The 23,691-nt window shown below is 40.9% G+C and overlaps 1 protein-coding gene across 2 annotated transcripts; it reads right to left on the bottom strand.

Moving 5' to 3' along the window:
• Nucleotides 1-750: 750 nt before the first annotated feature.
• Nucleotides 751-23,643, bottom strand: hip1ra (huntingtin interacting protein 1 related a). 2 transcript variants are annotated; one of them, XM_078270764.1, is made up of 33 exons: nt 23,368-23,643; nt 22,956-23,019; nt 22,403-22,545; nt 22,243-22,299; nt 22,061-22,141; nt 21,894-21,970; nt 21,751-21,812; nt 20,844-20,984; nt 20,574-20,631; nt 20,407-20,482; nt 20,077-20,214; nt 19,857-19,979; nt 18,226-18,409; nt 18,032-18,120; nt 17,045-17,161; nt 16,825-16,926; nt 14,842-15,036; nt 12,200-12,310; nt 11,924-12,118; nt 11,181-11,328; nt 10,688-10,774; nt 8,078-8,185; nt 7,850-7,986; nt 6,901-7,011; nt 6,748-6,806; nt 6,628-6,658; nt 6,466-6,528; nt 4,557-4,657; nt 4,363-4,468; nt 3,498-3,621; nt 2,857-2,918; nt 1,944-2,759; nt 751-1,007 (listed from the first exon to the last, which is right to left on the bottom strand). In XM_078270764.1, exons 1-33 carry the CDS (start codon nt 23,446-23,448, stop codon nt 972-974), a joined length of 4,083 nt encoding a protein of 1,360 aa, XP_078126890.1. In that variant the 5' UTR covers nt 23,449-23,643; the 3' UTR covers nt 751-971. The 2 variants fall into 2 exon arrangements, with proteins under 2 accessions (XP_078126890.1, XP_078126891.1); XM_078270765.1 differs by having other exon boundaries at nt 11,924-12,106; nt 23,368-23,642.
• Nucleotides 23,644-23,691: the final 48 nt, after the last annotated feature.

Genomic DNA, 23,691 nt, shown 5'->3' with positions numbered 1-23,691 from the left:
CCCTTGTGCTTTTATTTAGAAGGTAATGATATCTCATTTCCGGTATCTATCTATCTGACGTTCTTCTAACTTGACGCAGCTCTACTTGGGTCCATATGGGAGTCTACACTGGCTACTTTCATAGTGGTGAGATTGCAGTTTGCATTGCGCATGACAGAAATAACAGACAGATGAGGTCGCTGTTTCTTCATGTTGTTATTACAGCATGAAGAGACCTTCACTGGTTAGGACGAAGTATTCAGATCATTTTCTTAAGTAAAAGTACTAATACACACTGTGAAAAGGTTTGTATCAGCAAAATGTACTAAAAGTATGAAAAGTAAGAGTATTTGTTGCGCAGTGAAATGTTTTCCTACAGGAAAGGGATGAAAAACTGTCATCTGAAAAAGTAACTTAAGCTGTCAGACAAGGAAGTAAGAAATAAAGAACGAAAGGTATAAGAAATAAAGATGGGAGGAAGGAAATGAAGCTACTGGAACCACAGTAGATTCCTTCCACAGTCTGGATACATTATGTTGTCCCAAAGAATGCTGGAAAATGTACGGTAAAAATGAAAGCTGTGTAACACGGCTTTTCAGGTTACCACCCCAGATGTGGTCAGGACTTTTCCTCCTGTGTAACTCCGTGAGTTTACAGTGATGTGGACAATAGGACAGATATTTCAAGCCTTTCAGAGCAGAAATCAAAAGGAAAAGCAACGCTATATTCTGCCTCCGATGATTTTATAATTTTCAATAAATCAACTTGGTATACAAACAGCAATCAGTAACATTTAATATAGGTTTCATTATTACAAATATCAGTTGGATAATATTAATTTGCACTGACAACAATTTCTTTTAAGGTCAGTTTTTGTTTTTTAACAGAACCAAAGATAAAGTTAGATTAAAATTTGTGTTTTTAACATATAAAAGATATTTATATTTCCAGTGATTGTTTAGTAAAATGTCAGATTCTTTTTCAGGCAGGCTTCAAGATTCCCCTGTTCCAGTTTCACCTCGTTTAAACTGCAATTGAAAAAGAAAAGATTTATATTAATACACTATCTACTCATCAAATCCTCTTATGAAGGGATAGTTTAAACATTTTGAAGTGTGGTTGTATGAGCTACTTCTCCATAGTCGGTGTGTTTGATACAGTAGATAGCGGTCGGCACGAACAGTTTGGAGAAACAGACAGAAGTAAAACAAAGCAAGTATGTAAAGTAAAAAATCTATATCAGTTTAAGTGGAAGCTATATGTAGAATATTTTCAGCGCTTTACCTTGCTGTCAGACAGTCCTTTACGACGGGGAACTGAAGCCGTTATCTCTGCTCTCTTCAAAGCCACCAGACTTCTTTGACAAAAACTGTGATTTTACCTCGCAGAACACGGGAGTTGCTGCTCTACTGCGGCCTCCATCGGTTAGTTTGTTTGTTATTGTGTGACTTGGTGTTTAAAAGCGTTAGGAACTTACCAAACTAACAAACTAACTAACCGATGGAGGCGGCGGTAAAGCAGCAACTCCCGTGTTCTGCGAGGTAAAATTACTGTTTTTGTCAAAGAAGTCTGGAGGCTTTGACAAAAGAACCCATAACATGCATTAACGGCTTTACTTTCCCCCGGGTAAATTTAAACAGAGCTGTCCGATGGCAAGGTAAAGTCGGAAAACGTTCTAAATATAGCGTACACTTACACTGATAGATTATTTTTAGGTGTCTAAAATGTGATTAGCTGCTGCCCCCGTCCACAGCAGGACAATGCTTAAGGACAATGCTTATCTTCCGTGTCAGTACTCGTGCCTGCTTCTCCAAACTGGGGGCGTGCCGACTGCCATCTACCGTAGAAATACATTGACTATGGAGAAGTAGCTCATACAACCACTCTTTAAAACATCTGAACTATCCCTTAAAGCATATAGGATGATACATTTCCAGCTCAAGCAGGTGAGTTTAAGCACTTACCGCATTCTTCAGCAAGTTTCCAGATTTGGTAAAGATATTGGGTTTCCTAGAGGCTGGTTTGGTGGACTCTGTGTTGTTCTGCGGGGCGGCCTGGGGCAAAGACGGTGATTGAGGCCGGGAGAGGCTGGAGGGGTTTGTTGAGGGTGTTGACAGCGAGTAAGACTGAGGTTTTAAGCAAGTTTGGGTTGGGTTTGGGGTGAAGGGCTGAGGTGGTGTGTAAGGCTGAGTTGGGATGAAAGGCTGGGAGAGTGTGTAGGTTTGAGAAGGGATGGAAGTTTGAGAGGGTGTGTAGGTTTGAGACGGGATGGAAGTTTGGGAGGGTGTGTAGATTTGAGATGGGATGGAAGTTTGGGAGGGTGTGTAGGTTTGAGATGGGATGGAAGTTTGGGAAGGGGTGTAGGTTTGAGACAGGATGGAAGTTTGGGAAGGGGTGTAGGTTTGAGACGGGATGGAAGTTTGGGAAGGGGTGTAGGTTTGAGACGGGATGGAAGTTTGGGAGGGTGTGTAGGTTTGAGAAGGGATGGAAGTTTGGGAAGGGGTGTAGGTGTTTGTTTGTGTGTACGACTGAGGCACTGAGAAGGACTGTGTTGGTGTTTGAGCCGGTGCAAACGGATTGGTTGCTGCATAGCTCTGGGTGTGAGGTACTGGCGTGCAGTCGAGCAGAGTAGGTGGCGGCGGCGGTGGGAAGCTTTCGGCTCCGTCCTCTGTGTCAGCGGCGTCGTCCCCAGAGGCGTCGAGCTTGTAGTGTCTCTTCCTCAGCTCCCCCAGACGGACTCGCTCCTGCTCCAGCTGGCTCTCCAGCTGCAGCACCTTCACCTGGGACATCCAGAGAGCACAACATCATCAGCTACTTGCAATCAACAGAAAATGCACAAAAAACAAGATAATAAATGTTCAGACTTAAAGATCTCACTTGAACTTCCATCTCCTCGGTTTTCAGTTTGATCAGAGACATGCCAGAGAAGTCCATCACACCTGTAAATACATCACAGATGTAAAGCTGCGAGGCTCAATAAACAGAAATATTGCTCCCTCTGCCACTTTGGTCCAGACTGAAATATAAACTATTTAATTGATTCCAATGAAATCTAGTACAGACATTCATGTTCCTCTCAGGATAAATCCTGATTTTGGTGATCCTCTGACTTTTCCTCTAGTGCCACCATGAGGTTCACGTGTGGTTAAGATTGAAATATCTCTGACTAGAGCTGTAAAGAGTTATCCATTAGTTTCCAACTATTAAATGAATTGCCAACTATTCTGATAAATGGGTTAAATGGGTTGAGTAATTTAAAAATCTGTGATTATAGCTTCGTAAATGTGAATATTGTTCTAGTTTCTTCTCTCCTCTGTGACAGTAAACTGAATATCTTTGAGTTGAGGACAAAACATGACATTTTAGGACGTCATTTTGGACTTTGGGTAACACTGATCGACATTTTTCACCATTTTCTCACCTTTTATAAACCAAACAATTAATAAACTAGTAAAAAATAACCGTTAGTTGCAGCCTATGTTTATATCAGGATGGATTGTAATAACATCATCTCCCACCTTGGTCGGAGATTTGCTGCTGCCCATGTTTGGTGGAGGTGACGACCACAGCAGCCATGTCGTTTACATGCCGTGAGGCCTGCTTCAGAGTGTTCAGCTTCTTGTTGTTGCGGTCGGCCTTCACCTGAAATTACACACATACAGTAACTAAAGGTTGTGACGGCCCCTGTGCTCCATTCCCCTGCCGGTTCTGTTTTCTCTCTCCAGGGCTGCAGACCTGACCGGGGAGTAATCAGCGGCACGGGACACACCTGGGCCCGGTGTTTCACATGCAATATTAACCAGAGCAGCAGCCAGGCCTTGGCGGCACATCTCCTCGCCAAACCTCTTTACATTGTGGCTTTTGGTTCCTTTCTTTGTGTTTTTACAGCACATTTTCATACATTCACTCCTTACAATACTGAGTTCACAGATTCCTCCAGTCTTTTTGTTGGCCTTGATTTTATTTATTTTTTTTAGTTAAAAAGGTATAATATGTAGCATAATCCTAAAAAACAATGTTTAGACTAATACAAAAGTAATCCCTCTCAATTACGTATGACCACTAGAAGAAAATCTCTCTCTCTCTCTCTCTCTCTCTCTCTCTCTCTCTCTCTCTCCCTCCCTCCCTCCCCCTCCCTCCCTCCCTCCCTCCCTCCCCTGTCTAGGGTCTAGGTCCAGGGTTCGAGTCCGACCTGTGACAATTTCCTGCATGTCTTTCCCCTCTCTCTTCCCCTTTCATGTCTAGCTGTCCTATCCATTAAAAAAGGTGGAAATGCCCCAAAAAAACCTTTAAAAAGAAAAAGAAATACACCACTAGATATCTTTAAAGGGATCAGACAGTTTCACAAACCAACAGGAGAACATTTTGACTTGAGTTTTGTACCTTCGAGGCGGCAACTAGCTGAGCCGTGCTCGCAGCGATCTCATGTGAACACGCGATGAGCTCCTCGTATGTTCCTTTTTCCCCCACCACCCGGTCAGCTGAGTCTCTGACAGCAAAGAGCGTGAAGTACAAGTTCATTAAATGGTTTGATACTCAGGACATCTAACTAATAAAATCCATGTTAGGATACTTACAGCAGCTGTGTGGCGCCCCAGCCTACAGCCTTGGAGGCAGAGATGAGTCCTTCTGTCCAGCGAGAGTTTTTGGCATAAAATTCTGTAACAGACGCTGCCCCCTACAAGGTGAACAATTACAAATGTGTCACTATCAAGGTTATAATAGTTCTGAATCTTCAATTAGTTACCTCTGCCAAGGAGGTCTTGTTTCACGCTCGGTTTGTCTGTCTGTTTGTTTGTTGGTCAGCAGGCTTACGGAAAAGAACTACTGAGCCGATTTTCCTGAAACTTGCTGAAAGGGTTTAGCATTGGTCAAGGAAGAACCAATTACATTTTTCATTAACATTGTGAGATAGACTGCATTGGGATCCCGCAGAACAACACAAATCTTGTGGGGCTGGTGGTTTTAACATTGCTGTGGGGGAGCCATGGATGTACAGTATAACAAAGAAAGGTGAAAGCAGGCGGTCAAAAAACAAACTGCGGTTCCCGGGATTAAGCCAGCGTTGACCAGAAGGTTGGAGTCAACAGTCAGTCAGTCAGTCAACAGTTTATCATTAATGTGAAATACACAGAAAGGAAAAGCAGTCCAGCGAGAGTGACGTTCTTTACAAACTCCACTTCGACACATTGCAGCGCTCTCTACAATAAATGTTGTCTCTTCCTGGTTTTAGCAGCTTTTCTCTCATCAGCTTCTCACAGGAGTGAATTTATTATTATTTTTTGGGGTTTTGATTTGGAAGCCGAGTCTTGTCGTCTCCAAGTCAATCAATTCAAATAATGTGGTGTGGCCAGGAACAGACAAACACTTCAGGCTAGGCCTGCACGATTAATCGTTATAAAATCGCAATCTCGATTCACCCTGTTCACGATTTAATTTTTAAATAACTTCGATTTTTTTTTTGTTGATAAAAAAATATATATATACATATATATATATATATATATATATACACACACATTATATATACATTAAAAAATAATAAAAAATAATAATAATATATATATATATATTTATTTATTTTTTAATGACTTTGATTCTCATTTCATTTTACGAGCTGACTGCATCACAAACGCTACTACGTTCTTCTGTGAGTTTTAAACATAGACTGTATAAAAAAGGTTTTAAAGCGTTCCCAAGCGCTGCAGTGCTCTCCCTTCTCTTCATTGAAGCCTCTGTGTTTACAGGCTGGTGGTGATGCTCAATGTGCTGTAGGTGCCAAAAATAATCTGTGTTTGGTACTGCCAATTAGTTTTGTTTTGTCATGGTTCAGTGTGCAATAAACATCACACTTTGTGAGAAAAAAATCGTGGCAGAGAATCGTGATATCAATTCTAAGCTAAAAAACATTGTGATTCATATTTTTCCTCGAATCGTGCAGGCCTACTTCAGGCAGTGGTGGGATAAAACATTTCTCTTCACCTTTCACTTTCTGTTTGTTATTGCGTCTAACCAACTCTCACTCACGGAGAAGTCTCATTCTGATATCTTACGAGAAGGTGACTTGATCTAAATATTCAGCCTTGACATTGAAAATCTTTCAGATAATACTAAGCTATGCTTTCTGTACTTGAACACAACAATCTCTTTCTGGCACTCCTCTCTCCAACCTCTCACTTTGCTGTCTTATGGCAACAAGTCACCTCTCGCGAGAGTTCAGAAAAAGACTTCTCTGTGAGCGAGACTTGGTAAGAAACAATAACAAACAGATCAAGCGAAAGGTAAAGAATAACATTTTATTCTATGATGTTGCCAGACATTCATAATAACAATCTGAGCATGTCAGTGGTAGAAACAGCTCTTAGTTGACGTACATTGACGGTTTGTAACTGCCTAATAGGATTACATTGCAGCCCGTTTTGCGGCTATAAAGGCCCGGGAGAAGATTTAAAAGCTCTTTTTCAATAGGAGTGTTAGGGGACTCACCCTGCCTCCTTCCACAATGTCTTTCTGTAGGTCAGTAGAAGCTGTCACCAGCATGTGAACAGCCTGGAGGGATAAGATACAGAGCAGAAGAAACTGATTAATCACGTTCAAGTTCACAGAAATGTATTTAAAAAAAAAAAAAAAGGTAGACAAACTTCTCACCTTCATCAGGTCTGAACAGGATCCCAGGATACTGTAATGAAACAGGATGGCAGATAAGAGAGTGATGCAAAGAAGCTTAAAAGAGGTGACTATTTTAGGACGATACAGTATTTGTCTTACCTCTGGTTGACTTCCAGCTTGATGCCAGAAGTCTCTCTCTTTGCCTGATTCAGTATCTCCTGAGAAACATTTAAAACAGATATGTTAGGGATCACCAGGCGTGTTGATGTGGTCCAGAGTTAGTCAGGTTTATCTTTCATTATGCGTCCTTACGTCCATTCGCAGCACGGCCTCTTCAATGGCCGTCGATGTAGCGATCATCTCTTTATCCACCATGTACGCCAGCTCCCCTTTCATCACATCCTGTCCTTTTGGACGCAGATCCTACACATAAATCAAACAGTTAAACCATCAATAATTATAATATAATATTGATTCTTTTGAAATGGGCCAGTCTGTATTATGAGGACTTTTGGTACTTTATGTTTTGATTCTAATACTTCAAAAAAAAGTTTCAATAAAAAAGGAAATTTTCTTCAAATAATCATTTCTCTTTGTTTTTAATAACCTGATAATATAGTATTGTAGACTTGTTGTGAAACCACAAGTTTTTGTAATTGTTACATCCCCAACATTTACATTAAACACCATGGCAAGTCAAATTTAAAATGCAGGACTTTTACTTGTAACTGAGTATTTCTACACTGTGTAATTACTTGATTTGAGTACTTCTTCCACAACTGAACACAGGTAAAAATAGGTTTACATATTTAAATTTTTAAAGAAAATCAGAAGTGGGCGGCTGTAGGTGAAATAAACCCAAGAGAGGAAAAAAAATCAGCTAACACTCTAAACTAAGATGGCGAACATGGTAAACATTATACCTATTTAAAAAATATTTTAAAAAAAAGCATGTTAATAAAAATTAGCATGTTAGCATTTAGCTCAAAGCACCGCCGTGTCTAAAATACAGCCTCACAGAGCTGCTAGCATGGCAGCAGACTCTTTTACTCTGATAACGGTTTACGAACAAATAATTCGCACATCCGACAATTATTCTGTGCAGGTGCGTTGGAAAATATCATAGACTTAATACACTTGACGAAGGTCCAGAGGGACCAAAACATTAGTTTCTTCAATAAATGGTGATGCTGTAGCAAGAGCAGAGTGCAGGATCCTTTTTTTTCTCCTTCTACTCTGATAAAGGTAAAATCAGTCTCACCTGTCCCAGAGCGAGGATGCGTTGGACAGTGTAGCGCACGGCGGAGGGATCTGCTCTCTGTAAACTGGCCTGAAGCTTCAGATCCTTCAAGAACTGGAGGCAGTGATTCGCACAATCCCGACAGCTGTCAGTTAAACCTGCATGAAACAAAGAGGATGTGGCCGTTTGAACACTGCGTTCAGTATATATATCCATCTAACAGTTACAGTGTGAATGTGTGTCTCTTACGGTCGGCCTGGTCGGTGGGAGCGGAGTGAGATGTTGCTGAACCGTTGACGATCGTGTCAGCAGCGAGGTGGGAGAACTGTGTGACCGATCTCAACAAACCACTGGCATCTACAAACAACAAAGGAGCAGTGATGGGGTTTGTGATAAACTGAAGGATAAGGTGTTCCTTTAACTGTTGAGAAAAATCTTCAACTTTTTAAGTGGTGGCCTAAAGGTTAGAGAAGCGAGCTTGTAACCGGGAAGTCATCGGTTCAATCCCCAGACCGACAGGATAAACTAATTTTGGTGGGGAAAGTGAAAGAGCAGCGCTTTTCCCTCCCTCATCACCACCACTGAGGTGCCCTTGAGCAAGGCCCTTAATCTCCAACCGCTCCAGTGGAGCTGCTCAGTGGCCAGCAGATCAGACTGTGCTTGTACTGGGCAGCTTCCAGGTATGAATGTGGAACTGTGTGAATGTGATCAGAGTGTTCTTGCAAAAGAGAGGCTTCCTCTCAGTGAACCTTCCCTGAATAAATAAAAAAAAAAAAGGTACAAAATAAATAAATAGTCTTTAAAAAGCCTCTTGAATCAGCTGGAAAATGCATCATTACAAATCTGAAAACAGGGCTGTTTTTCTGATACCATGAAAACTTTTTAGCGATTCGTGGTTCTCACAGGACAGCGACGCTACAAACATATGATGATCTTATAGACCATGATGCATTGCTGTAGATTAAACTACCCAACAGTACAGTGGTGTGAAAAAGTGTTTGCCCCCTTCCTCATTTCCTGTTCCTTTGCATGTTTGTCACACTTAAGTGTTTGGAACATCAAACCAATTTAAACAAAAGTCAAGGACAACACAAGTAAACACAAAATGCAATTTGTAAATGAAGGTGTTTATTATTAAAGGAGAAAAAAAAATCCAAACCATCATGGCCCTGTGTGAAAAAAGTGATTGCCCCCCCCTTGTTAAAACATACTATAACTGTGGTTGTCACACCTGAGTTCAATTTCTCTAGCCACACCCAGGCCTGATTATTGCCACACCTGTTCACAATCAAGGCATCACTTAAATAGGAGCTGCTTGACACAGTAAGGTCCACCAGAAGATCCTTAAAAGCTACACATCATGCCGAGACCCAAAGAAATTCAGGAACAATTGAGAAAGAAAGTAATTGAGATCTATCAGTCTGGAAAGGGTTATAAAGCCATTTCCAAAGCTTTGGGAATCAGCGAACCACAGTGAGAGCCATTATCCACAAATGGCGAAGACATGGAACAGTGGTGAACCTTCCCAGGAGTGGCCGGCCGCCCAAAATTACCCCCAAGAGCGCAGCGACGACTCATCAAGAGGTCACAAAAGACCCCACAACAACGTCCAAGAACTGCAGGCCTCACTTGCCTCAGTTAAGGTCAGCGTTCATGCCTCCACCATCAGGAAAAGACTGGGCAAAAATGGCCTGCATGGCAGAGTTCCAAGGAGAAAACCACTGCTGAGCAAAAAGAACATCAAAGCTTGTCTCAATTTCTCCAGAACACATCTTGATGATCCCCAAGACTTTTGGGACAACATTCTGTGGACCGATGAGACAAAAGTGGAACTCTTTGGAAGGTGTGTGTCCAAGTATATCTGGCGTAGAAGGAACACTGCATTTCATAAAAAAGAACATTATACCAACTGTAAAATATGGTGGTGGTAGTGTGATGGTCTGGGGCTGTTTTGCTGCTTCAGGACCTGGAAGACTTGCCGTGATAAAAGGAACTATGAATTCTGCTGTCTGCCAAGAGATCCTGAAGGAGAATGTCCGACCATCTGTTCGTGTACTCAAGCTGAAACGAACTTGGGTTCTGCAGCAGGACAATGATCCTAAACACACCAGCAAGTCCACCACCGAATGGCTGAAGAAAAACTAAATGAAGACTTTGGAGTGGCCTAGCCAAAGTCCTGACCTGAATCCTATTGAGATGTTGTGGTATGACCTTAAAAAGGCCGTTCATGCTCGAAAACCCTCTAATGTAACTGAATTAGGACAATTCTGCAAAGATGAGTGGGCCAAAAATTCCTCCAGGGCGCTGTAAAAGCCTCATTGCACGTTATCGCAAGCGCTTGGTTGCAGTTGTTGCTGCTAAGGGTGGCCCAACCAGTTATTAGGTTTAGGGGGGCAATCACTTTTTCACACAGGGCCATGATGGTTTGGATTTTTTCACCTTTAATAATTAACACCTTCATTTACAAATTGCATTTTGTGTTTACTTGTGTTGTCCTTGACTATTGTTTAAATTGGTTTGATGTTCCGAAACACTTAAGTGTGACAAACATGCAAAGGAACAGGAAATGAGGAAGGGGGCAAACACTTTTTCACACCACTGTATATAAAGGAGTTAAAATGAGCACAACCTTTAACATCTACAGCAATAAAATGCAACACACACATTAATGCAGCAAGAATATTAATCCAGAAACATCAGATAGGGTTAGAAGAAGAGGAAAACACCGACAGGGAACATTTCAGCAGGATCTGAAATCTTGTTCCAACTCAGCAGAGGAGCATTAGATACACTCATCATCTAAACATAAACTTGATCTCCAAATGAAAAAAAAATGAAGAAAAAAAACAGCTCACTCACCATTCCTGTTTCCGAGGTAGACGACGTGGCTCTGCTGCATTTTGTCGATAGATCTCAGAGTGATTTCAGCTCGATTCACCAAATAATCTGGAAAACAGAAAGAGAACTGGTGAGAAAAATGGGATGAAGGCGCAGTACTACAACACTTATCTTTAACCTGCCCTATTTAGCATTTTAAGCAGTATACAAACAGATAATACATGCTTATAACATATACTAGGTTGAGGGGATTTAAGTTAAGTGTTATTTGTAACTTTATTGATTGTACTATGCAAATACTGACGACTCATTAAACAGCATGTATCGAGTTTTTCAAATGTCTGCTTTTTTGTTTTTATGTAATTGTAAAGTGAGTACTTGGTACGGTAATGGTTTTCTATCTTTCTATTCTTCCTCAATTTTCTGATATTGTGGATGTTCCCTCTTGCTACTCAGACAATGTCAACCTGGGCATGATTGTTTTTTGTCGGGGGAGACATGAGAGAGGTTTTACCAGGTGAGCAGATGCAGCTGACGTGAATGGGGTCGTCCAGTTTGGCCACAGCGTCCAGTATGATGCCCTCAGCCTCAACCACAGCACACTGCAGCAGGCAGAACTGCTCGTCCTGCAGCTTCTTTGAGAGCTCAGCTTCACGACAGGCCTGAGAAAACACACACACACACACACACCCCTTTGTTTCTTGGTCTTCTCTCGCTCTCTTTTCTCTGTATAATTGACTGTTAACTGTTTGTTGTCTCATCTGAGAAAGGGGCTGGTAAAATAAGATTTCTGTCTTCATCCAGCTCCTTTCTGATCATGGATATGTAATGTAATATAGCAAATAATTTATGGTTTATTTGCCTGTTTCCACGAGCAGAATAAAAACAATGTCAAGTGAAGTGAGATTTGTATAGCACCTTCAAAAAAGAAACTCCTACTCAACTACATACCTATATGTACACATCATCGTAAAAGAGAAAACAGAAGATGGGGCAGCGTTAAACGACAGAAAAAATTATAATTTAAAAATCAAAATGAAATGGACAGGCGATAAGGCGATTTCACAATGAAATAGGCGATAAAAAGAGGGCATCACGTAAAAGCAGGTCTATAAAATGTGCTTTAAGAAGAGATTTTTAAAGAAGTCACTGATTCTGCGAGCCTTATCTCATTCCAAAGCCGAGGTGCCCTGACGGAAAAGGCAAGATCACCTCATAAGAGCTTCACCGTGCGGCCAAAAAGTTTGCGTGCCACACCTGTTGCTGTAACTGAGCGTGGAGGTTTCCCAGCTCCATACTGCTCCTCTGCCTCTCCTGCTCCAGGGAGCTGTGGTGGAGCTGAGCCTGCTGCCTGAGGGAGTTCAGCTCGCCCTCCTGGTCCCTCATTGAGCGCAGCAACACCTCCCTCTCCGCCTGCAGCCCTGCCATTGAACTGCTCAGCTGGGTACCACTCTGAGGATCAAAACATGCATCAATTAGTGGGGTTTTCCTCTCAAGAGGACATGTGAGAAAAGTTACTAGATAAATTCCCACCATTTCTTTACTCTGCAGGGCGCTGTTGGCACGATTCAGCTCTGCTCGTGTCGAGTCCAGCTCCCGTCTCAGCCTGTCGATCTCCAACTTCTGCTCTGCGTTGATGGCAAGCTATAGGAAGGCAAGTTATTTTAGTATAGCACCTTCCAAAAAACAAGGGCCAATCAAAATGCCCTACATGAGACTTAAAAAAAGACAAGATCCAAAGAAAATACAAGACACGTCAATATGTTTTAAAGAGAAACAGGAGACAAAAACAGGCTACAATTAAATTAGAGTGCATGAAAAGGAAAATGAATGCACCGCTACAGAGAAGTGAGAAACATCATTTCCAAATTTAATTTAAATCTCTGAGACTCATTTTTGGGGAGGGACAGGGGATCTTTAGGGGGATAATAGCAGGTCAACAGACAGTATATGTCCCACATAAGACATTATATGAAAGCTGGGAGTCTCCACTCTAGATATAAAACCCAACCCGCTACCGCCTCTTAAAAGACAGTAACGTCGGCCGGGAGCACCGAGACTCCTGCAGGTCTCGAGGGTTAAAGTGGTTTAAGCCTTGATTTAAAACAACAGAGATGAAGCACTGCTGGTTTTCTATCTGCCTATTTTAGCAAGTTCTTACTATCTTTGAAGTTATTCTTATATGCTGTTTTCTATTATTCTATCTCTGTACATCGCTGTGAGAATGAGTTGCTTTTCTCTACTTGTATGAAGGAATATGTAAAAAGACATAAATAGAATAAAAAAGAAGATAAAAATAGACAAAATTTCATTAAAATGATAAATGGGGAGGACTATAGCTCTCATCTGGAAGCAAATGGAGGCACCTACAAACGATGCTTGGATCAAGAATATGGCGCAATGTACAGTATGTATGTCCACTGAGATTAACAATTATATTCAAAAACAAATCGGGGGTGTATGAGGAAATCTGGAAGCCATTTAACCAATTTGTGTAGAGGAGAGACATAGGGGAGCTTTTACAGGAAACTGCGGGACAGGATACCTAGGATTCAGGCAGGTGGTGAACCCCAGAAGGGGAAAGGACTGAGACGTCTCCAAGATGTCTTGGAGGGTGATAGCAAAGGTGCAACTCTTATTTGGTATTCATGCATATCATGACTTTGCCAGTGGTACCATTGTTCTGTGGATTGTTCTTTGTATATGATACAGTCATGTAATTTGCTTTCCGTTTTAGTTTTTTGGCCCTTATAGTATGACAGATGTTAGGAGAGAAACGTTGTTGTGGGTTGGGTCAGGGGGGGACTTGTTAAACAGAAGTTTATTTAGGGCTGTCAAAATAAGAAAGAGAAAAAATAACGCGTTAAAAAGATTAACGCAGATTAATCCATTCCATATTGACGTTTGCATACAGACGAAAATCTGGTGCCACTGATATGTCTGCGCTTTTCTCTGATGCTCCGAAACAGACGTTACAGGAAACGCAAACCCCGCTGCACGTGACGCTAGTTAACACTATACTCAACAGCAGCTAACGTTAGCCTACCGCTAGCTAGTTAACACTATACTCAACAGCAGCTAACGTTAGCCTACCGCTAGCTAGTTAACACTATACTCAACAGCAGCTAACGTTAGCCTACCGCTAGCTAGTTAACACTATACTCAACAGCAGCTAACGTTAGCCTACCGCTAGCTCGTTAACACTATACTCGACAGCAGCTAACGTTAGCCTACCGCTAGCTAGTAGCTGGATTAAACACGGTTAAAATGCTGACAGCTAACGCTAAACGGTGTAAAGTTTGACTGTTTTACTGTAGAGGATTCAACACCGGGATGTAACAATCTGCAGCTGCTGTTGTTGGAAAAACACAGACGGTGGAAGAAAAACACAACACAGTCTGTAGTTTACCAGTTCAATGAAACTGGTAAACTACAGCCTCATGGTACATTTGAAGTTATTGTAAATGTCCTTTACCATCTGGTGGTTGTTTTTGTCGTTCAACAGCAATTTACTAGTGAAATAAGTTATTGTTATACATTATTATTAAATTATTTAATTTTGACCATATGGCCTTAGCAATAAACGCCGTTCTTTAATGTCACCAACTGTTGTTTAGTACCCTTTTTTTTTTTTCTTTCTTACTTTCTTAAAAAGTATCGGTTCAGGCACCGTTAATTATGTATGCGATTAATTTCGATTAATTAATCAGAGTATGTAATTAATTAGATTACATTTTTTAATCGATTGACAGCCCTAATTTTATTGTAAGTAAACAGCAATCAATAAAAAAAGTTTTAAATGCATAAATGGGAAAATAAAATGACTACCGGTACACAGCTACCAGGCAGTGAGAAATATGAATAATTAGTCTTAATTGTATTTTAAAAAAAGGGCCGAAAAAGTAAGTTTAGGCCTCAATTTTAAACAACTGAGAGTTGGAGCAGCCCTCAAGTTGTCTTAGAGTTTGTTCCAGATATGTGAAGCATACAAACTAAATGCTTAGTTTTGACTCTGGGGAAACAGACGGTCTGAGGGTCTGGACAGTTTAAAAGACTACCAAGTAGTTTTGCACACTGTTGACTGCATGTGTTAGATAATTTACGACATTCGTGAGAGCCCTCAGAGTGCCTCTGTGTATATATGTCCTGCATGTGGCTTTATCATAAGTCTGTACCTGCTGCTGCAGCTGAGCCCTGAGAGCCTCCAGCTCTCGCTGGAGCCGCTCTCTCTCCAGGTCCAGGGAGCCCTGCTGCTGCTGCGCCTGTTGCCTCAGCGAGGAGAGCTCCGCGTCTTTCTCTCTGGCGGAGCGCAGCAGCACATCACGCTCCGCCTGCAGGGCCGCCAGACTGCTGCTCACCTGAGATCCCTCCTGAAGAAAACAGAAATATGCACGTCAATAAATTAAGCCTCCAGATGAGATGATTAATTAAATAAATAAAGCTGTAAACCGCACTTTTCTTAAAAGGTTTTGTTTTCATCCTCTGAGCCAGAAATCCCCACTTCAGTACACCAAACTTCCCACTTAGATTTCCATCTATATTCTAAAGCTTTTTATACAGGGCTTAGTTCAGATATCATTCACAGTCCGATTTATACTAGAGATGGTCCGATACCATTTTTTGCTTCCCGATACCGATTCCGATACCTGAACTTGCGTATCGGCCGATACCGAGTACTGATCTGATACCAGTGTGTCATATATTTTATTATGTTTTAACAACTGTATACTACTATCCCTGTATGGATGATATGATGTATAACAGCTGTATACTACTATCCCTGTATGGATGATATGATGTATAACAGCTGTATACTACTATCCCTGTATGGATGATATGATGTATAACAGCTGTATACTACTATCTCTGTATAGATGATATGATGTATAACAGCTGTATACTACTTCCCTGTATGGATGTGATATTATTTCTATCTTTGTTGTCAGTCTGGCTCAGATTAAACTCTTTGTGAAACATGAACAAACACAAACAATGAACGCCCCAGAACTTTCTTTTATTATCCAGTTTGACAGTCAGTTATAACGGAAAAAGAACACAAATAAACTACCGGATCATCTCTAATTTATACTACATTTTATTAAAAAAAAAAAACATGGAGAAATTTGATTTTTTTAATAGCTGTTGACAGACTTTTCTGGTTTATGGAGTGATAAAAAAAAGAGATATCCAAAAATAATATGTCAACAAAATGAAAACATTCTGAACCTGGCTTTATCCGACGTTCTCATTTCTGTTCTGGAAATGTTTGCTAATGAACAAATATTTGATAAGATAATGCCACATTAACATTTAAACATACAATTGCAGAAAACTTGTAATACAAAATTAATTAAACTTTAATTTAAGGTATCAGTTGGGGAGGTTTCCTGGTGATATCTATCGATTACATTCTCTTTTTTATTATTCACCTGCAGTATCTATGTCAGATTGCAGGGATCCAGGTTCCATTCAGCCCAAGATTATTTGTTCTGGGTCCAGTCTACTTTAATGCTAGCCAGACAGATTATTTTAAGAGGATGAAGGAATGAAGGGGTGCCATCAATCCAGGAGTGGGCTTGTGAGATGGCTACGGTGGCAGCGTTTGAAAAATAATGTCATATAAACGGTTTTCCAGATTGGATGTCTATACTAGAAAATGGGGAAAGTACCTGAACTTTCTGGAGGGCTCCTAAGAAGCTTTGTGCTGGGGGGAGACCTGTATGATGGACGTATAGTGCTGTCATTTACACATACCGGTATGTTTATTTGGTTTATTGTCTATTTTATTACTATTTTGTTGAATTGTCTTGAATATTGTAGTTAATGCGTCACCTTTTCTTGATTTTTGTCTGGCTGGGTGGCGACTACGAGGGGAGGGGGAGGGGGGGAGGGGTTCATGTTGCAAGTTGTATGTTTTTTATTTTGTTAAAAAATTTAAAATTGTTAATCACACAAACAATTATTCACCTGCGGTGTCTTTGGCCTGATGGTGGCACTGGAGGATTTGTTGGAAATTTGAAAACAGCTACTGATACTGCAAAGAGGTGTTTTTCTTGATGTAATTTGTGATCTCCCCCCCCCCACTTAAACTAAGCCATGGAAGATGAAACAGTACAATACTAATACAAGTTTGTGTGTATGTTTTAATTCAGTCTCACCTTGTCTTTATTGTCCAAAGTGCTGCGAAGGAGAGCCAGCTCTGCTCTTTGCTCCAGGAGCTCAGTGTTCAGCCGCTGAACCTCCTGCTGCTGCTGACTCGTCTGATCGGGAGAGGAGACACCTCATCAATTCTCACAACACAAAGCTTATTCTGGTTGAAAGAGACAATCATGTCAGGTGGTGTTGTGTCAGCAGTGGTTATGAGTCAGAAGCTCTCACCGTGTTTCTTTTCTCCTGTCGTAGACTTTCCAGCTCATTTTCCAGCTGCTGTTTGTATTTCAGCAAATCGTCCTGACCATGTTGTGTACCTGACAGCAACTTCACTGTTTCTGCGTTCTGAACAAGCACACAGACAAAAGCTCAGACTAAATAAAAATCACTTTAAATAATAGAACGGTTCGGCATTTTGAGAAATACCCTTAGTCGCTTTCTTGATTCGAGTTTGATGAGAAGTTTGATACCACTCTCATGTTTGTACAGTAGATATGAAGCTGCAGAGGGTTAGCTTAGCTTAGCATAAAGACTGGAAACAGGGGGAAACAGTTAGCCTGGCTCTGTCCAAAGGTAACAAAATCAGCCCACCAGCACTTCTAAAGCTCACTCATTGACACGTTATATCTTGTGTGTTAAATCTGTATAAAATTTTTTTTTGCAGTTTCACAGGGGGTTATCTCATCTGTCGAATACTTTGGACAGAGCCAGACTAGCTGTTTAAACATACTTCCAGTCTTTGTGCTAAGCTAACCATTTGCAGCTTCATATTTAACGCACAGACATTAGTGATCTCGATCCTGTCATCCAACTCTCGGCAAAAAAGTGAAGAAGCGCATTTCCTAAAAAGACAAACTTTTCCTTTAACCATTCCAGTCTCTTGTTAGCTTCACATATGGATGTATTGCACATGTTCTTCTCCAGCATGAACAGGATTACTTAGAAATATTTGAAGTGACTAGTTGCATTCAATAATTACGATGGATTATACATGTAGAAGTTAGGTTGGCTGAGAAACTGACGGCAACTATGGCCACACAACAGCCTCATAATAGGCAAAAACTAATGGAGGAGTACTTTCTACTCAGGTTCTACTAAAAATAAAATGAAAGCATCATAACATAACAAATAAATATCTATTCAGTGAACTCTTTACGGCCTCATTTCCCATCAGGAAGAATGTGTGAAAGACACAACGACGACAGTGCATTTTACCTTCTTCATTAAGTCAGCGTGACTGGTGATGAGCTCTGCGTGTCTCTCTTTGAGTTGAGCGAAACGAAGCTCTGCTGCCTGAGCTCTGTCTGTGTGGAGATACGGGATGAAGAAAACACACAGTAAGTATCAGGATGCACAGGAAGGATCAGCTACACTCAATACTTTAACTGGACACAAATCTGTGTACTCACGGTCTGCCTCCTTGAATCCGATCTGAGCCCCGACATTGGCAACGTTAGTGCACCGTAAAGCTTCCACTTCCATCCGCAGGTGCTCCTTTTCCACCATGGCCATCTGTTTTTGGGTGCGCTGCTCATCGACCTCGGCCTCCAGACGATTCACCTGAGCCTTAAGCTCAGTTAAACACCTCTGAGCCTGAGGAGAGGTATGTTTCACTTTCATTTAATAGTTCAGGTGTTTTCAAACAAAGCTTGTTTCAGACACAGCTTGGAAAGAGGCGCCCCTTTTAATTTACTTGCTTAGTTTCGCTCAATTCCTGGATGGATCATTATGTGATTTGATCCTAGAGACACTCAACAATTGAGCCAAGACAGCCTAAACTTTCTGTTTGACATAACTACTACAAAAGGTCTGTCCTAAGGCATTTGTAGTTTCTAAAATAAAGAAATTCCACCAAACTACTGTGACATGCACCTACAACACCAAAACAAATTCCTTGTATGTGTAAAAAATGTACTTGGCAATAAAGCTTTTCTGATTCTGAGTCTATTTAATCAAATCACACACATTAATGCCATGCGATCTTCTTTTGATAACTATTGTAATATTAAGTATTACATACATATATACATACATACATGCCTATATATAAAAATAATAATGTAATATTTGTTCACTTCCATTGAGCCTGCCCTTAAAACGGCCTCGAACCCCCACTTTGAAAACCTAATACTTCTACTCCACTACATCTCGGAGATAAATAGTTCTTTTTACTCCACTTCATTTGTCTGACAGCTTTAGTTACTTTACATTTTAGTTTTTTACCAGATGACAGTTTTTCCTCCCCTTCCTGTCCAGTGAAAACCTCGTATCTCCAGATGTGTTGATGTTGAATGTTTGTGATAAACTGAAGGATGTTATGCGTGTTGAGAAAATTCTCTTCCTTCTTAAAGCTTTAGTGCGTAAATTTGATATTAATAAACGTCCGTTACATTCAAGCCGTTGCCAAATAGGTTGCTACAAAGCTAATTAAGACCATCAGCTCCACACAGCTCTCTCTGTATTTCTCAGTATGACTATGACTAAGCTCGAGTGAAGGTAATGACCTCTTCTGAAGAGTCCATCATGTTTTTTAATCCTCCGTGTCCTCCTTGGCTACTAGCAACTGAGTGGAGGAGGAGTGGGGGTGGAGCACGATTAAAGAAAGGCTTGTATCATGTGGACAAGCCGACAGTGTTGTTGTCATTACTTAGAATTACTCATGGGGGAGCGACAGAAACTACGCACTATAGCTTTAAGCTAAAGTCTTTAAAAAGCCTCTTGAATCAGCTGGAAAATGCATCGTCACCAAGCTGAAAACAGGGCTGTTCATCTGAAACCATGAAAATGTTGTGGTTCTCACAGGACAGCGACGCTACAAACATATGATGATCTTAAAGACCATGATGCATTGCTGTAGATTAAACTACCCAACAGTATATAAATGAGTTAAAATGAGCACAACCTTAAACATCTACAGCAGTAAAATGCAACATAAACATTAATGAAGCAGGAATATTAAACCAGAAAAGCACTGACAGGGAACATTTCTTCCACCACTGAGTGTATGTCTGATGTGACCGACCACTGACACCCAACTTACCTCGGTCTTGATGAGCTGTAGTTCTGGTTTCAGCACCTGCAGCTCTCTCTTCAGACTCTCATTCTCGGTTTCTCTCTGCTCAGCTGAAGCATCAGGTCTTCCCATTTGGCTGAGCATATAGTACTGCCGTGAAAAAATTTAAACGTTAGCCGTGATACCAGAAAAAGACAAAGAGTTGGAAAACATTAACATTATTTATCTTTTGACCAGTTGCATGTACCTGTGGCATCTGTGGGGCTTCCCTAAAGTCTGGTTGCAGCTCCACTTCCTCTTCGTTATGCCGCTCCTCGTTAGGCATCACTACCACCGGCTTTTTATATTCAGCCAAGGCAGAGGCACGGAGGAAGTTTGGGGGTTCCTGTGGGGTTGAAATAAACAAAATACACGTGCATGATGGACAATGACGGAATGTAACTAAGAACTGTACTTAAGTACAAATCTGAGATACTTTCATGCTTTATACTTCTACTCCACTTTTTCTACACCACTGATGATGGAAAACCACACAAGTCAAATGTACTGTAGATGTGGAAAAATGTATCTTACTTACATCGGGGAGATCTGGGATCTGGATGATAGTTTTAAAGAACTCGGTTTCTCTAGCTCTGTCGAAGAACTGTGTGAGGCTGCAAAGGTAAAAAGCACCTGTCACTAACAGAACCCAGAGATATAAAAGTGTATTGAAGTGTTTTTGCTACATAATCCTGATAACTTTACCTGTTAAATAGATCGCGGAACCGCTCTCGATGACCAAGAAGAACATCTGGAGCAATCCCTATAAACCAGAGGATATAATGAATATGATTCAAGCATTACCGAACTGAACTGACAAAATGTTGCTAAAAAAAAAAAAAAAAAATAAACTGCATAAAATATAAAAACCACCACAGGGGCCCATTATCTCATTATCCGTCCATGGATTCAAGCCTTGATCTAACACCGTACGGTTTGATTTTAATACAAGAAACATATTTCTATGTGACTCACGGCTGTGGAGTTTGAACATCGAGAGGACAGAGAAGTGGTAGAGGAGGCTGCAGTCCAGTATGAGAGGTATCAGAGGAGTCAGTCTGCACTGTCCAGCTGGAGTTGTAGATTTGGCGCCATTGGCATCCAGCTGACGCAGAACTTTGAACAAGAAAAACACAAAATCAAAGAGACATTAAAAGATTAATGTCTGGGGTTATTCTATATTTTGCTCATTGTCAACCAATCCCATGAAATCCCACAAGTGTGTATCAAAGCCTGACATATATTTTCTTCCTCTGTGCTACAGAGCTCTTCAAATTTGGCGATTTTGTGCCCGCTCATCTCCTCTCTTTCCTCCGGCTTCCTGCCTGTGACCCGGAAATCGATCTCAGCGTGCCATCTTGAAGTACGTCTCAATTACTAAATTGCATCTCAAGGTGAGAAGAGCGAGGAGGCTTGCCGGAGGAGCTATGAGCGAGGATGAAGTCTTTTAGGCACCCATGATGTAGAAAAGAGTTGTGACGCAAACCATGGCAGCTGTGTCACACGTCATATTTAACATTTTTATAATGGTGGCTCTTAAGCAAAGGATGTCTGATTTGTCTCATCGTGGGTCTTCCTCACCTCCTCCGTTGTGTATGTACATCCTTGTGGGTGGATGACATGTTTCTTCATTACCATGAGCACACACACTGAAGTTTTTTTTAGACTCAATCCCACACACATCGCCCTAGGAACCAATGTGCTGGTAAGTCAGAAAACATTGAGAGGCAGACTTAAATATTGTTGGTTTTGGTCTTTTCAAGGGATTACGTGACAATAACAAAAATATAGAATATCACCTTAACTAATCCTTTCAAGTATTGCTATCTTATAACAAAAAGGAAACCTGGACATGTAGAGAGTTACCTCCCTATGGACTCACCTGTCTCCTCCATCTTCAGCCCAGCATCCCAGTAATCCATCAGTTCCTGGGTTATATCTAACCTACAACACATTAAAACCACGTTTATGAAGCATATATTTAATGAGAAACGCTGAGCACATAGTTGTGGGTGGAAAACGTACATTTTGGTCACATCGCTTCCCGTTTCCTTATCGAAAGTCTCATCACTGGCCTCCAGGTTGGCTGGAATCACCTTGTGCTGTGAAATTTTTACGTAATTAACCAATTTATCATTCTTAGTTTGGCACGTATCATTACATAAACCATAAAACAAATATGTATGCGTTACCTTTGCATGAAATTCCATTTTGAGGCAGAGGAACTTGGCAGACAAGGCAACAATGTGGCCGTAGCGATCATGCAAGTTTCCCTGGAGAAAAAAAAATGTAATAATATAATAATATTTCTAATTTGTTGTATAGGTATCTTTACTTTAAAAACAATCGGAGTACTTCTTCCTTTGCTACTCACCCAGAGAATGCCCATATCTTTGATGTTGCGGCAGTATCTGTGAGAATCTCTAACAGCCTGTAGGTCAAACAGAGAGGAGGGAGATCACAAAGGAAAGAGTGTAAAAATACGAGACAAAGATACACAAGAAAAGGATTCCTGAAATGTACGCGTTTCTCACATTTCTGTGTCCATCCCTGAGCACTTTGTGCAGCAGATAGCAGAACTTCCAGCTGATCATGGAGTTGCTGGACAGAGGAAGGTTGAGGGTGTAGGACCAGAAGGTGGAGGCTCCACCCTCCTTATGTGTTCCCATGATGATATCTGCATAGTGGTCAAGGAAACTCCAAAGTACTGATGCAACAATCTAATTTCAACGTGTGTTTAAGCAAGTTCATTAGGGCGCGATTAATAAAGGAACAGTTTGATTTGTGTTACAGAGGATGAACTCTTTTGACTTTATCTCTAGTTCCACCATTAAGTTCACAGGAAAATATCTTGAAAACATTCCAGTGGATTGCCATGAAATTTCCTAAATACATTCATGATCCCCAGGGGATGACTCATGCTGACTTTGGTGAGCCTCTGACTTTCCCTCTAGCGCCACCAGGAGGTCAGATCTTCACTCATTCAGTGTTCTGCACTGCCAGCATGGCTGTAGATTTGGATCGTTTAAAGTAATTTGTCAGTAAATAATCCAAAATTGTCTTTTTGCTGTTCTTTTAAAAGGATACTGCGCACATATTTCTCTTTGAGTGGTATTTCACCGGAGATGAGGGTTTTGCTGATGTTGTGAAGCTGAAAGAAAAGAGACTTAATTAAAACAGCTCAACTTTCCTACAAGTTCACATCAGGTTGAGGAAATAGACAAGACTGCAAGTTAAAAACAAAAACACAAAGTTGGATTTACCCCAGCCAGGAGGGCAAAGCCTTCTTAAAGCTAAATTTAAAGCAAGTATGAAAAAGTTTATACTATTTTTTGCTGAAATGTTAAACCTGAAATATGTTATTTTTTGTCGGTTTTAACTTCACGTTTATTTTTCTGGTAGAGCACCTTCTAAAAAACAGTCACCAAAAGTTCCATCACTCAGCCGACTTTAACAAACTATAAACATAGGCTCGATTAAAATATAAAAAGTTACTTACCTGTTGTTTATTAAACTGCTCTTTCTCCGCAGCCAAAGCTTTTTCGGTCTTATTGTCGCTTTTGTTCTTCGTTTTGCTCATGTTGTCGCTGCCCTCCACGCAAACTAAAAGTCTACGTATGAAACCACAGAGGCCAGCTCCTCACCTGTGCTCGTGCCTCTCTAATAGGTGCGCCAGAGTGTATGCCCCCAAAAGATTCCTCCTTCAATTCGCTTCTTCAGATTAAAAACCCGCAGTCCTCCTGAAACAAAGCGGTTTCTCTTGTGCGTAAAAACTCTCCAACTGCGTAAAAACGCGCCGATCCGTGCTTTGCTTTTTTTTTTT

The sequence above is a fragment of the Sander vitreus genome, chromosome 16 (assembly GCF_031162955.1).
Source record: "Sander vitreus isolate 19-12246 chromosome 16, sanVit1, whole genome shotgun sequence".
Lineage (NCBI taxonomy): Eukaryota > Metazoa > Chordata > Actinopteri > Perciformes > Percidae > Sander > Sander vitreus.
Note: the sequence above shows the minus strand (reverse complement) of the source record. Positions and strands in the feature narration are given on the sequence as shown.

Coding starts and splice junctions, on each gene's coding strand:
- hip1ra (XM_078270764.1), bottom strand. CDS start 23,448: ATGAGCAAAACGAAGAACAAAAGCGACAATAAGACCGAAAAAGCTTTG. Junction 19,980..20,076: donor AAGCCCCACAGATGCCACAG/GTACATGCAACT, acceptor TTTTCACGGCAG/TACTATATGCTCAGCCAAAT. Junction 7,012..7,849: donor GCATCCTCGCTCTGGGACAG/GTGAGACTGATT, acceptor ATTTATGTGTAG/GATCTGCGTCCAAAAGGACA.